General features: G+C 38.8%; 1 protein-coding gene across 3 annotated transcripts in view; it reads right to left on the bottom strand.

The window, feature by feature from the left end:
• The window catches only part of LOC140202958 (uncharacterized), a 228,661-nt gene that overhangs the window by 96,470 nt on the left and 117,022 nt on the right, over positions 1-15,169 (bottom strand). For all 3 annotated transcript variants that reach the window (XM_072268599.1, XM_072268600.1, XM_072268601.1), the window contains exons 31-34: positions 10,971-11,132; positions 9,284-9,361; positions 5,625-5,996; positions 586-942 (exon numbers count right to left, since the gene is read on the bottom strand). In XM_072268599.1, coding sequence (XP_072124700.1) covers positions 586-942; positions 5,625-5,996; positions 9,284-9,361; positions 10,971-11,132 — 969 coding nt within the window. The remainder of the gene's footprint in view (positions 1-585; positions 943-5,624; positions 5,997-9,283; positions 9,362-10,970; positions 11,133-15,169) is intronic.

Below are 15,169 nucleotides of genomic sequence, written 5' to 3'. Positions count from 1 at the left end.
GTCCTTCCAGTCCTCAGGAACTCCACCAGTGTCCTTGCAAGGCCCGCCACAATTTCCTCTCTAGCCACCCACAAGTCCAAAGATGCAGATGCGCGGGCCCTGAGGACTTATTCACTTAAATGCGGTGTAAGACTGCAAATAACTCTTCCCTAATATATGAATATCCTCCAAAACATCTCCACCTGTTACCCTTAGCTCTTAAGCAAACACGATAATTTCCGTAATAAACACTGGCAAGAAATATTTGTTAAAAATCCAACCCTTCCCAAGAAATAAGTAGCCATGCTGATCTTAGTGGGCCTTCTCTCTTTCTAGCCACCCTTTTATTCTTAACATAATCTTGGGTTTTACTTTCACCTTACCTGCCAGTTTCATCTCATATTCTCTCTCTTTGCTCTCAAAACTTCCTTCTTAAGAATATTCTTAATCTTTTTAATAGCCATTAGGGGATTTGGTTAATCATGATGTTCTAAACCTAAAAGTATGCTTCCTATTTTTTAAGAAGTATACATTCTTTGGAGATTACATACTTACTTATTACAGGCTTTATGGTTATTTAATATTTTTACTTTAACTGAGTTCTACCTTTAAAACTTGGCAATCTGTTTCGGTGACCCACATCCACTCTGCTTTTGCACCAGGACTCAAGTTCCCATTGGCTCGGAATTTGCAATTTCCAGACTGCAGCAGGAAAGAACCATCCACTTTCTCTCCCTTTGCAGCAGACAGAAGAATTTCACTCTCACTGGGAAGGCCTTGGCTACTCAGCAGCGGAATGGAATGCTTTAGGAGCCCCTTCACTGTGTACTTGGGATCACATGATGTTTCCAGATGCAACTCAGCTGTTTTATCATCGTTGAGCATGTTTGTTTGTATGGCAACGTTGCAGCTGTTGATATCCAGAAAACCACTGGTCTCTAGATTCAGTGGAACACCCGCTCTCTATGAGAAAACAAAGTAAACATTCACTTGGATATGCAGAGATCCTGGCATGTAAAAATACAACACAAAAAGTGGACTATTTACTCTGGCAGAACATTAAATATATTTAATGTGGGCAAGAAAACATTTCTTGCAATGTGAGTTAAACATTGGGGCCTAAGTATCTTCACTCTTTAGTGTATGCCCATCATAAGCCTGGAGGGTTCAATAGTTGCAAATTCACCAATACCCATATACAGTATGCTGGGAATTATTCTGGGAAGTTCCCTGCAGACTTATTTAGCGGTGGAGTCTTTGCATTAGGAATGGATAGGGTTTTCACATCTTTAGGATTATGACATATTTAGATTAACTGTTCCCCTTGTCCTTACTTACCACCCACAAGCCTCTGCATCAAATGCATTATTTTCCACAACTTCCGCCATTTTCAATGGGATAGCCCTCCATCCCACCACACTCCACTTTCCACAGCAACCACTCTCTCTGCGACGCATTTGTCCACACATTCCTTCCCACTGATCTTCCTACTGGCACTTATTCCTGCAAGCAGGGCAAGTGCTACATCTGCCTCTTCACCTCCTCCTTCATCACTACTCAGGGCCCCAAACAGTCCTTCCAGATGAGGCAACACTTCATCTGCGAGCCTGTTGGGGTCTCCTACTGTATCCAGGGACGACTTGGTCAAGCACCTTCACTCTGTCTGCCACAACAGGCAGGATTTTCTCGTAACCACCCATTTTAATTTTACTTCCCATTCCCATTCTGACAAGTCAATCCATGGCCTCCTCTATTGTCATGATGAAGCCGCTCTGAGGTTAGAGGAGCTATATTCCAACCTAATGGTATAAACATTGATTTTTAAAATAAATTTCTGTAAATTCTGCCCCTCCCCCCTTTCTCTTCCATTCCAGCTCCTCTCCTACCCTTTCCCTCCTCCTCTTTCCATCACCTCACTCTGGTGTCCCTCTTCCATGGTTCATCTTCCTCTTCTATCAGATTCCTTCTTCTTTAGCTCTTTACCTTTTCAACCTATCACTTCCGAGCTTCTCACTTCACCAACCCCACCCCCCCATCTTCCCCCTCACCTGGCTTCACCAGTTACCTCTCAGCTGAACTCCTTCCCCTCCTTATTCTGGCTTCTTCCCCCTTCCTTCCCAGTCTTCATGAAGGGTCTCAACTGAAAAGGTCAATTGATGACTTGCTGAGCTCCTCCAGCATTTTGTGTGCTGCTCTGGATTTTCAGCATCTGCAGAATCTCTTAGGCATAGATTAACAGACTAGGCTGGAGCTGAAATGCATGAGAAAAGCTCTCCAGAAGGCAATGAATTAGACCAATCAAGGAGGGAAGTCCAATTTGACTTCATGATCTCAATTCCCTCACTCCAGATTAGACAGTCTTGGAGAGTTTGGTGCTCTGGAAATAGGAGTTGCACATGCTTGCAAATAAGATAGTTTATCACCAAAGCTTAACTTTTCAACTGGAAAACACCGAGTTCAGTTTGGAACGAATGAGCAGGAGATCCAAGAGCTGATTAACCAAAAAGGCAAAAGTTCAGACTGGAAATGTCCAGCTGAAAGAGAAAGAAGTTGTGAAGGAATTGAAATTTAAGATTCAACACACAAAAATCTAGTCACCTTAAGTAGAGGAGGCAGAGAGAAAGAGTACAGATGATCCATCAACTGTCTGATAACCACAACATGCACAGACTCTTCAGCACTGTGAAGACTCACCCAAGGATCTACCCCACTAAGACTGAATAATGAAAAAAAGCTTACTGTGAACAGTTCTCAATGCAGAACCCCTTACATATCCTACCTACCCAATCCATTTTTACCCCACTCAAGTACTCACCTAATTATTTTTTGAACGTTACTATTGCAATTGTATGAACTAACAGTTCAAGTGTGATTCTTTAATTAGGGTAACTTTTCTGTCCCTGAGACAGATTTTCAAGAAAAAAAATAGTTTTAATAAAAACAAATACTGTAGTTTTAGAAGTTAGCTAATGGTAACTAAACTTTTTTCAGTATGCTTCATAAATAATGTTTTCTAAATTTTTAAGTGAGTTAAAAACTTGAATGTGCCAGAATTTCACGATTTTGTGCTTGTCCCCTACCCAGACTCTGTAACTTTGTCTTCAAACTAAAGTAATAATAAGTATTAAATTCATGAAACTTTTAGTTTGTATTTCCTCACAAAATTTTTAAAACACATGTCAAGTTCATCTGGGTTAATTTTGTAAAATGTGGACTTTTTTATCACAAAGGATTACTATCTTCATCACTTCTGTCATTACCAACTCGCAACACATATTAGTGACCAATCAAGTTTTTTCAAACAACTGCTTAGGTGGTTGCCATGGAAATGAGAAGTGACAGTGGAACATGTGGCTGTCATGACAGATGACTGACATTTTGATGTCCAGAAATGTGAGTAACTTAAAGTTTCATACCCCCGATCTGAGAGTATGCTTATTATGTGTCATTACCAAACGAGTTACTGTTTGAGTGTTTTAACTGAGAAATAAATTACGTTACTTTATTTCTGTACATTTAAATTACATTTACAAGCTACCTATCCAGTCAAGTTAGCAAGTGTGAGACTTAGCCAACTTTTTCTTTAAAAAGTGAGAAATGTCATTACCATTTCCATTGGTGAAGTTGTTAAGATGGCTTCAAAATCATCAGGAGACCAATCAAAAAAATACAGAGACACAATTAAAGACCCAGTGAAATATCAGTAGTACCTTGAAAGAGAAAGAGAGATAATAAAAAAGAAAGGAGACAGGAAAACTTAAGATCATCTCACAATTGCTAAAACGTGAATTGAGACTGAAGTGACCACAGTAAAGAGTTAATCAAAGAAACAAAATGGCTGCTAATAAGAAAAGATAAGCAGTACAAAGATATATTAGAAAATACCCTGTCAGAATCTTCAGTAGGCCAGCAACAAGAACAGCATGACCCCTATCTTCCTGAGGCTTCACTTATGCATTAATGGAGACTATGGAGACTATAAGAAAGTGCTTTAAATTTCAAGTGTTGTCTTTTTCGGAGTTGTTGGGATTTCCGTGAATGTTTTATAAGTCTTACTGATAAAAAGTGTGTAGAGGGTTGAATAAATGTTTTGTTAATGTTTTAAAAAAGTGTTGTTTTTTATGGACAGTAGAAAAATAATGATCTCTATAATCTGTTTGAAATTTGAATTGCTACTTATTCTAGAGTTTGGGAGGGTTAGGCAAATTATTGTTTTTTTCTTAAACAGACTAGACAATGCTGAGACCATGCTGGACTGCCTATGTTCATGTTTCACGTCGATGTTTTTAACAAAATTCTCTAGCCACCTGCCTTAAAATTTGTGATCTCTAATTGAATTTTGATAAATAATGTGTTTTTAATTGTAAGTGTTGCTTCTTCTAGTTGGACAGATGTTTTGTCAGAGTAAATATTAAACTAAAACCATTGTATGTCGAAGTCAAAAGTATTGTCATTACCATCATAGTGCATATTTTGATGGGAAGTAAAATTTTGTTTTGTAATATTGGTCTGAAGTCATTTGCTGGAGTCAAGTGCTTTGATGCCAAAATCAGTATTCTGTCAAAAAGGGTTAAAATTCCAACAATCTAACTAGTAAACAAATATTTCATTGTTTAGCCAAGGAAAACATTGGCACGCTTAAGAAAATGTGTCTCAAAAATATATTCTGAATATACTTAAATATAAGTTAAAACATATTTATTAAAGGGCATGTTTCTTATTTGCAGGATTGACTTTGAAATCTTTCTTTGTCATTTCATTTTAAATTAAATTCAGTATTTTGATGGTGTGATGGTAATGCCACTCATCTGTGAAAACTCTACAAAACACCTTAAAATAGAAAAGTTCTCATAAAGGTTGATCAATGCCAAGATCTGGTCTTCATTCTAGAGCCTAAAGTAAAGGCTATAATATAAACAAAACAGAGGTTCAGGAAATTTCATTTTTTCAGAATTTCAAGCAATCAAAAGTGTCCCTAATTGAAGAATCTCCCTCAAGCAGTGCACTCAGAATCAGACAACACATTTGTGGAAAAACATATTAAGACCCACATCATCTCTGATTCTGAGTGAATTGCCTTAAATTAATGAACTTTGGGTTACGAACTCTTTGGTAAACCAAATTCTTTCTCTCCTTATTTAGTCTGTCAAAAATCTTCATGACTCTGAAATACCTTTATCAAATTTCTTAGCCACAAATAAATGATTTCTAGAACTAGTTAAAAATGTGGAAAATCAATAAGTTGACTGGAATTAACTGGTAGTGCAGTGGTTAGCACAATGCTTTACAATACAGGTTCAATTCCCGCTACTGTCTGTAAGGAGTTTTTACATTCTCCCCATGACCCTATGGGTTTCCCTCTGCTGCTCCAGTTTCTTCCCACAGTCCAACGACATACTGGTTGGTAGGTTAGTTAGCAATTGTAAATTATCCTGTAATTTGGCTAGGATTAAATTGGGGGATTGCTGGATGCCATGGCTTGAAGGGCCGGAAAGGCCTATTCTGTGCTGTATCTCAGTAAAGAAATAAATAAATACATGTTTTGCATTTAATACTACACTTCAAAATGGATGTTCCAACTGTCAATTAATTTTAAGGGCGGGCTTTTTCTCATTTAGAAATAAGTTATAAATTCTCTTCCGTACCTCAAGTATGGGGCATCTGTTCATAAAAGAGGCCGACCAGTTTGCTTTTATTCCCTCCTTCCTCGTCCCTGGACCTTTGAAGTCACAAACAGCTCTTAAGCTACACTCCCCAAACAACAACTCAAGAGATGCTTCATGCTTTGTCTCTCTGCTTGTTCGGATCAGTAGTCTATTTTCCATTGGGACACCCGTGATGACTAGTGAAGGAAGAGAGTGTCTCAAACCAATGTCAATACTGGGGTTCGATGTCCATATTGTTTGCATTTCCATTATGGCAAATCTGTTGTCCATTTGGAGGTGGCCAATGAAGTCTGCTTCCAAATGGTCTGTCCTCAATGTACCATTCAGGAAGAATCTTGCTGGCATTGCATTCTAAATTATGAAATAAATAAATTACCTTTGCATTGGTACACAAAAAACATGCTTGTTTAATTGAAGTCTGAGTTAATTTTCTGCAATGGCTTAAAGCTTCATTAAAATGTCAGAAATTCAGCACTTAAAAATCATGAACTTCTTGAAGATATCAACTACGTTCAATTTTAGACTTTTTAACAAGCAAGCCTTATTCTCATACTTACCCACAGGAAACAGCTGAACCTACTTTGACTCGTGTCTTAATGCATTTGGCCAATATTTATGACAACATTGAATTATGTTGTCCATTGCTGAATTAAGTGGTTACTGTTATTTTGCCATGGTTCAGAAATGTGAGAAACAACAGGAACAATGCTGTTTCCCACATATGGCACACGTGGCAAGCGAGAGGTACATTGTTAGTGATTTGTATCAGTATAATGTTTAATACATGCTCCTCATTAATGTTGGAAAGTGATTCCAGAATATAAAGTGGAAGAAGAATCTACTTATCCAACATACGTATCAGTTCATTCATCAAGCATCCCATATTTATGGCATTTCTTGGAATGACCCTTCTAAACTTTCAAATCTGTTCTACTTCTTGTGAAGACTATGGGTGATCTTCTACCTCAGCTCCAGTTTCCTAAACCTTCCTCATATCCTCTGATCCAGAAATCCATCAGCCTCTGTTCTCAATAACCTTGGTGACTGAGAATACTACAGGCAGTATACAGAAAATAATTCCAAAAATTCATCACCCTGAGTGAAAGACCTTATCCTCATCCCATTCCAAAATGGTATAACCCTTCTTTCTAAGACTGTGACCCCTAAGCCAAGGGAAACATTCTCCCTGCATGCCCTCTATCCTGTGCTATAAGAATTACTTTTCATTGTTATAAACTCTAGAGAATGCAAGCCTACTCTCCACACTCTTTCTTCTTACCATCCCATGAAACATACTGTTGAATCTTTGTTACACTCAACCAATGACAAAGAGGTAAGGGAACGAAGAATGTACAGTACAAAGTTCTCCAGGTCTGGTCTCACCAAGGCCCTACATAATTTCAGGAAGACTTCTTATGAACACCTAATTATTGTCAACATACCATTTTCCTTCCTAATTTCTTGGTGCAGTTAATTTTTACTGATTTTTATATTAGGACACTTAGGTCCATTTTAGCATTAACATCTCCCAACCTGTAATGCTATTACAAAATCTGCATTTCTGTTCCCAGCACTGAAGTGATTGGCCTGACAATTTGCCGCATTATGTTATCAGTTGCAATGCTCTCACTCCCTCAACTTGTTTCTATTCACTTGAAACTTCTTTATGCTGTCCTCCCTACTTACAATTCAAACTAGTTTTGTATCATCAGCAAACAGAAATATGAAATTTGATCACCTCAGCGAAATATAGATTGTGAATAGCAGCAGCTCAAGCATCAAATCCCTGATACTCACAGCTTGCCAAGCTAAAAAAGACTAGTTGATTCCAACTTCTTGTTTTTCAACTACTAACCGTTGTCAATCCATGCAATTATGTATCTGTCAATTCCATGTGTCCAACCTTGTTGACCGATCTCCTGTATGGGAAATTTTTAAACTCTTAAATGAGCAACATCAACTGGTCTACTCTGATCTATTCTACTCATCACATCCTCAAAGAAGTTCAATAGAACAATCAAACATGATTTCATTTTCATCAATCCATGCTGACTCAGACTATAGGTGTTCCCTTTGTGCTAAACATTTGCACATGAGAGCATTTAAATTAGCCTGTGCTTTTATGAAAGGTAGGAGCATTTCTACAGTTGGAAAATCTAAACCAGTACCCCGTGGGAAACTTTCACCCAAGTTCTTGAGAGGAATTTAGCAGTTTCAACTGTTCAAATCTAAGTTGGCAGAGATCGAGGAGGATCAGATTAAATGGAAGCAGAAAGTTGAATCAATGCTGGCAGTCACCTCTGCCAGGTAAGTACTGATGAAATGAACATTAAAATGTTTAATACTCATGTATAACATTGCACAGAAAATTGTTTCATTCTGTGACCAAATGAAACCATATGATAATGTATCCTTGGTAAGCATCATGTTTAATTGCAGTATACATACACAGCAGCTTCACTTTTAGCCTGTTAGTTTTCATGTAGGAACTGCTCAAGCACAACTTTGAATGTAGGGTAGAACTGAAGGTAAATGAGAATAATTAAAAATATTGAAACAAGTGCCTCATCTGTGCACGTGTTTCCTTCTACCTCTAAGTAAGGACACAGGTTGACAATTTCCAACTTCCACTTTGTAAAGGTGCCCCTGGTAAGCTGGCCATTTGCAGTAACTCTGCAGGAACCTGCTGTGGCTTCCAGACTGACGTCCATGTTGTTATCAAATGTAGCCGCCTCTGCAATTATCCTGTTACTGTCAGGTATTCCCGAACTTCTCCAGGTCGGAACAGCATGTTGAAGGAACAGGTCCAATCGATTTCTTCTGCCCCAAATTCCTCTCAGTTTCAGCGTGAAAGGCTTTGCATCAAATATTACATTTGTAGCTATTCCAATGGAATTACTTCTGAAATATGCCACACCCTCTGACTGTATATTTGCAGGAATCTCAAAGGATTTCAATTGCCTCATTCTCTGCTGCATAGTCCAAGTTAATGTAGCTTTGTTCATCAAGGCAAGGAGCTTCCCACTTGTATTGAAATAATTCTCATTGTCCTGCAGCTCCAAGCTACCTGTGTAGAGATTCTCTTTAACCTCTCCTTCTGCTTGAAAGGCAAATCTCTTTTCTCTTTTAGTTCTCCCACTCTTGACCTTGTGTTCCCATTTGATTTTGGCACCATAGGAATCGGTGCATTTTGTGGTAACATTCAACATAGTGAACATATTTTTGGACAATGTGCTTAGTGATCCTGTCAAATCACATCCCATTGGTCTCATCAAGCCTCTAATTTCTATAGAGTTATTCACAGATTTACTACCTGGCCTCAAGTAAGAGCCCATCCAATGCCACTCGAGATGTGGCTTATTTGAAAATGCACCATCTGTTAAAACCTTATGACCATCAGCCATTACCTCAAACATAGCCGCTTGTTTACGTGCGTCAGTATTGTAAAAGGTCAGCACGTGTGTATCTCTCGGGAAGCCCAAAGACCACAATAACTTGAAAGTATGAAGGAGTCTTGCTCTTAACTTCCACCTAGGTACTAAATTCATGCAACCCTTGAAACTAAGACCCTGCTTGTTATGCCTTATTTCTAGGACTGAGCAATATCGGTGGCGTCGTTTTGTAAGAGAAATCTGTACCTCGAAAGGTTTTATGCCAACACTTCCAGAACAGTGTCCCAGAAGCAGCTTCTGGGAAGCCTCTCCACTGCAGTTTACCTAGAAAGACAAAAAAGTATTAGAAACAGATAGCTTAGTAAAGTGAGAAAGAAAGAAAGAATAGATTATTAATGAGAAACCAGCCTAATGACAAAATATACGGTTGTCTATTTGTTCTACCAAGTACTTTCTCTGCAATATGGATTTTCCAACTGAAATGCCTGACCTTGAGAGAGTCTCTATGGATTGTGAACTTATTAAATTCTCTACATTTCTATTGCTTTAAATAAATAAAAATATACCTGTCATTACTTCATTAGGTTAGTCAATACTGATGGACTTGAAAAGAGTATGCCATCATTTCTCTTCCATTAAAATCCAATTCTATATCCTTTTTTCTGCATCCCCTTCTTCAGGTACCTCCCCCAGCCCAACTGCCTACAGACAACTGTTTGGAAAGCATTGCACTACAGGATCTGCAGTGACAAAGTCAAAAACTATGCAGAACAGTTCAGTGCAGTTAGATTGCTCAAGTTCGATGCAGCTGACAATGCAGTTTACAACACACATTCATGATACATTTAATTCAGGAGTTTGCAGCCTGGGGTCTACAGACCACTTGCATAATGGTATTGATCCATGGCACAAAAGTGGTTGGATTTAGCCTGTGCTATAATATTTTATATCAATGGTAGCCTATACAACTATATTTCACTAATGGATGTGTATGTTACTATCTATACTTCATAACTTCAACAGAATGTATTATAACTAAAACTTATTGTATTTCCATTGATATCATACGCACTATTGCCATTATCTACTGACAGAAGTGCATTCCACCTGATTCCACTAGTCCACACTAGATACATTGAGAATAAGTTTGATGCTTCTGATTTGAGCCAGAAACAATGGAAGTGAATGTACATGTTACTACAGAAATGATTCTATTCTTTCTACTGAAAATGTCTATCAATATGTTTCATTAATTTCTAAAAGATAGAAATAATTAGGTCTCATGAAGTAACAGCTGTGCTGGGGGATCCTGGATTTTGCCCAATTTATGCACCATTTTGGCAATAATTTCCTTTTAGTTTTTGATGCTATCGGCAGCTTAACTTAAATGGAATGAACAAAAACAATAATTCATAAAATGATACAAGAGAAAAATAGACTGCTTTCAGAAATCAAAAACTGTTTGATGAACATTTAGCACATAATGACACATAAAGATCTGAATGTGTGATGAGGTGCTTAGAAACATAGAAAATCTACAGCACATTACAGGCCCTTTGGCCCACAATTTTGTGCCAACCATGTAACCTACTCTAGAAGCTGCCTAGAATTTCCCCAACACATAGCCCTCTATTCTTCTAAGCTCCATGTACCTAAGAGTCTCTTAAAAGACCCTATTGTATCTGTCTCTACCACCTTCGCTGGCAGTGCATTCCATGCACCGACCACTCTCTGTGTGAAAACTTACTTCTGACATCCTCTTTGTACCTACTTCCAAGCACCTTAAAACTCATGTTAGCCAATACAGCCCTAGGGAAAAGCCTTTGGCTATCCACACGATCAATGTCTCACAAAAAATTATGTCAATGCTTGACAAAAAAGATACAAGAAATATAGTAGTCCAGTGTGTTCCACATAATATTCATAACCCTACCTGAATTGTCACCGGTATTTGATCGGACAACGCTGTTACATCATGGTTAAATGACAAAGAGACCTCCGTTGTTCTCATGGTGCTCCTCTGCTCTATTTCTGCTCTGAGATGCTGCTTCTCCAATCTCATATTTACACTGGCAATGTATCCGCTTCTCAGATTCTGTTTAGGGGACAAGATTAACACTTAAATTGAGGCATAAGGAATCTAAAGCTCTTTCTTTCAAGTCCAACACAAAATTGAATTGTGGAAATAGGAGATATACAAGGCTAAAAAAAGAAAATCAGAGTTATTATAACATAGAAGACAATATATATAGATTAGAAACTCAGAAAAAACAAGGTTCCCTATAAACTAAACCTCGCTATGAAGTCCAATGTTTTGCAACTGATGTAATAACTTTTCAAATTATTATTGCAGAGGGATCTAGACATATTGCAGGCAATTAATTATTGTTTGAATGCCTCCAATATATTAAAATAATAACAAAGAATCAATCATAAACCAGGATTAGCAATACTGCAAAACAGTTTCACACTTTTAACCACTGAATCATTAGCTGCTTTGCAGAAGCTGACAGTTTCCTAATTAATGCGCTGACATCCTATATATGGATGTAGTGAAGAGACTGAGCAAAATAGCACTGGCGAAAAACAGCGACGCTTTTCAGGCGGATTACAAAACTTCTAAATATACTTCATCTGAACTACTCTCACTCCAATCCGCAGCCTACAATTTCCCTTTAAGTAACATTCTTTTGAACCATCCTAATGAACTAGTGATTTCATCATCTTCTTCTAAAGGACTCAGCAGACTTAACTCTCAAGAATGCAGGTATGGCACTTCAAGTGGACAAAAGGAGATCATCATGGCTGAAAGAGATGGAGGAGGGTAAAAGTTCAAGCCAGGCTAAAATGTCAGGGTATGAAACTTCCTCCACCCAGTATCTTGACAGCAAATCTTGTTAGCTGGAGAACAAAATTGTGGACCTAAGGGCAAGATTTCTGTATTGGAGGGAAATGAGGGAATGCTGTGTACTGTGTTTCACGGATACGTGGCTAACTCACGACACACAGATTCAGTGATCAGACCCATCGGCTTCTTGATACGAGCGAAGGACTGGACTGCAGTTGGGGAGAAGGCAAAAGGTGGAGGTCTGGGTTCCATGATAAACTCCTTCTGGAGCTCCGAAGCAGCGGTCTTGTTGAACTCTTGTTCCTCTGACCTGGAACATGTAATGATTAAGTGCTGACAGTTCTACTTACCAAGAGAGTTCTCCTACATAATCCTGGCTGCTCCCAGATGGGCTTAATGCTTCTTATGCTCACTTTGACCACCAAAACATGGAAGCACCTTCACCCAGAGATTTCAGTCTCTGAGGCAGACGTGAGAGCATCCTTCAGGAGGGTGATCCCACGGAAAACATCTGACTCAGGTGGGGTACCTGGCTAAAGACCTGGGCTGATCAACTGGCTGGTGTGTTCACTCTTGCTTTGGCAGTCTGAGATACCCACTTGCTTTGAGCAGGCTTCAATTATACCAGTGCCTAAGAACGATATGGTGACCTGCCTCAATGACCATCATCCAGTAGCACTTACATCCACAGTGATGAATTGTTTTGAGACTTGGTGATGAAATTTATCAACTTCTGTCTGAGAAGTGACTTGGATCCACTCCAATTTGCCTACCAGTACAACAAGTCCACAACAGATGCCGTCTCATTGGCTCTTCACTCAACATCTGGACAGTGAAGATGCATTCATCAGACTGCTCTTCATTGACTACAGCTCGACATTCAGTACTATCATCCCCTCAAAATTAATCAATAAGCTTAAACCTAGACTTCAGTATCTCTTTGTGAAATTGGATTCTCAATTTCCTCACTTGCAGTCCCTAGTTAGTTTGGATTGGCAACAACATCTCCTCCACGATCTCCATCAGTACAAGTGTCCCACAATCCCCTGGGCTTAGCCCCCTGTCTACCCGTTTTATACTTATGACTGTGTGGCTAAGCACAGCCCCAATGCCACTTTTAAGTTTGCTGATGACACCACCATTATTGGCCGAATCAAAGATGGTGTCAAATCAGTATATAGGAGGGAGATTGCCATATAGGCAGGAGATTGAAAATCTGGTTGATTGGTGGCACAACAGCAACCTCTCACTTAATGTTAGCAAGAGCAAGGAGCTGATTATTGACTTCAGGAGGAGGAAACCAGAGGTCTATGAGCCAGTACTCACTGGGGTATCAGAGGTAGAGTGTGTCAGCAACTTTAAGTTGCTTGGTGTTTTCCGAGGATCTATCCTGGGTCCAGCACTTTATGCCATGACAAAGAAAGCACGGAAACTCCTCTACTTCCTTAGAAGTTTGTGAAGATTCGGCATGTTATCTGAAACTTTGACAAACTTCTATAGATGAGCGGTGGAAATTATATTAACTTGTTGTGTCATGGCCTAGTATGAAAACACCAATGCCCTTGAATGGAAAAGCCTACAAAATTTGGTGGATACAGCCCAGGTAAAGGCCTCCCCACCATTGAGCACATCTACATGGAAAGCAGCATCCATCAAGGACCTCCACCGTCATTTTCTCACTGCTGTCATCAAGTACAGGAGGCTCAAGACTTACGCCACCAGGTTAAGGGACAGTCATTACCCTTCAACCATTGGGCTCTTGAACCAGAGGGGATAACTCCACTTGCTCCATCACTGAAGTGTTCCCACAACCTACAGTATGTATTCACCATGAGGGACTCTTCATCTCATGTTCTCAATATTTATTGCTTATTTATTTAATATTATTATTACTTCAATATTATTACTTCTTTTTTCTTTTTGTATCTACAAAGTTTATTGCCTTTTGCACATTGGTTGTTTGCTTGTCCTGTTGGGTGCGGTTTTTCATTGGTTCTCTGAGTTTCTTGTATTTGCTGTGAATGCCCACAAGAAAATGAATCTCAGGGTTGTAAATGGTGCCATATACAGCATGTACTTTGATAATAAATTTGAACTTTTGAACTTTGAGATCCATAGTCCCTTTCAGGAGATGCAAATTTTAGTGTACTTGTACGATTACTGGCACATTACACTTAATCTTTCATTTATACATCTTCTAATTTGGGCAGCAGCATTCCCTAATAACATATTTGTTCAATTTAGCACTATGATTACTGAGGTAAGAATCAACATTAAGACAAAATTTTTGTACTCAACATGGTTTAGACAAAGTTATGGACTTATTTTCCAGATATTTATTTTGATTTTCTCCACTGAAAATATATTCATGAAGGAATAAATATAGACACTTACATTACAAGACAAATGGCACAATTAGTTAAGGCAAAAAAAAGTTTCTATATTATGTCTAGTTATGATTGACATCTAACTATGCAGACATTTTTGAGATATAATATAAATGTTCCCCTATAATATTGCCTTTATACATTGTATGTATAAACAAGCATTATAATATTGCTTATATTACGATGTACCGTTATACTTTATAAAGTACTGATGAAGGGGCTTGGCCTGAAACATCGACTGTTTGCCCTTTTCACTAGATGCTGCCTCATCTGCTGAGTTCCTCCAGCATTTTGTGTGTGTTGCTCTACATTTAATTGAATTAACACACAAAAATCTGCAGATTCTGGAAATCCAAAGCAACATACACAAAATGCTGGAGGAGCTCAGCAAGTCAGGCAGATTCTAATTAATTAATTAATTAATTAATTTAGTGATACAGCACGGAACAGGCCTTTCGACCTATTTATTACCTGATTAGAATAAAAGACCATAAGACATAGAAGCAGAAGTAGGCGATTCGGTTCGTTGAGTCTGCTCCGCCATTCAGTCATGGGCTGATCCAATTTTTCCAGTCATCCCCACTTCCCTGCCTTCTCCCCATACCCTTTGATGCCCTGGCTAATCAAGAACCTATCTATTTCTGCCTTAAAGGCACCCAATGACTTGGCCTCCACAGCCGCTTGTGGCAACAAATTCCACAGATTTACCGCCCTCTGACTAAAGTAATTTCTCCACATCTCTGTTCTAAGTGGATGTCCCTCAATCTTGAAGTCATGCCTTCTTGTCCTAAACTCCCCTACCATGGGAAATAACTTTGCCATATCTAATTTGTTCAGGCCTCTTAACATTCCGAATGTTTCTATGAGATCCACCCCACCCCCACCCCCCGCCAATCT

The sequence above is a fragment of the Mobula birostris genome, chromosome 9 (assembly GCF_030028105.1).
Source record: "Mobula birostris isolate sMobBir1 chromosome 9, sMobBir1.hap1, whole genome shotgun sequence".
In the NCBI taxonomy this organism is placed as follows: domain Eukaryota; kingdom Metazoa; phylum Chordata; class Chondrichthyes; order Myliobatiformes; family Myliobatidae; genus Mobula; species Mobula birostris.
The sequence above is the reverse complement of the archived record's forward strand: the minus strand, read 5'-3'. Positions and strand labels throughout refer to the sequence as shown.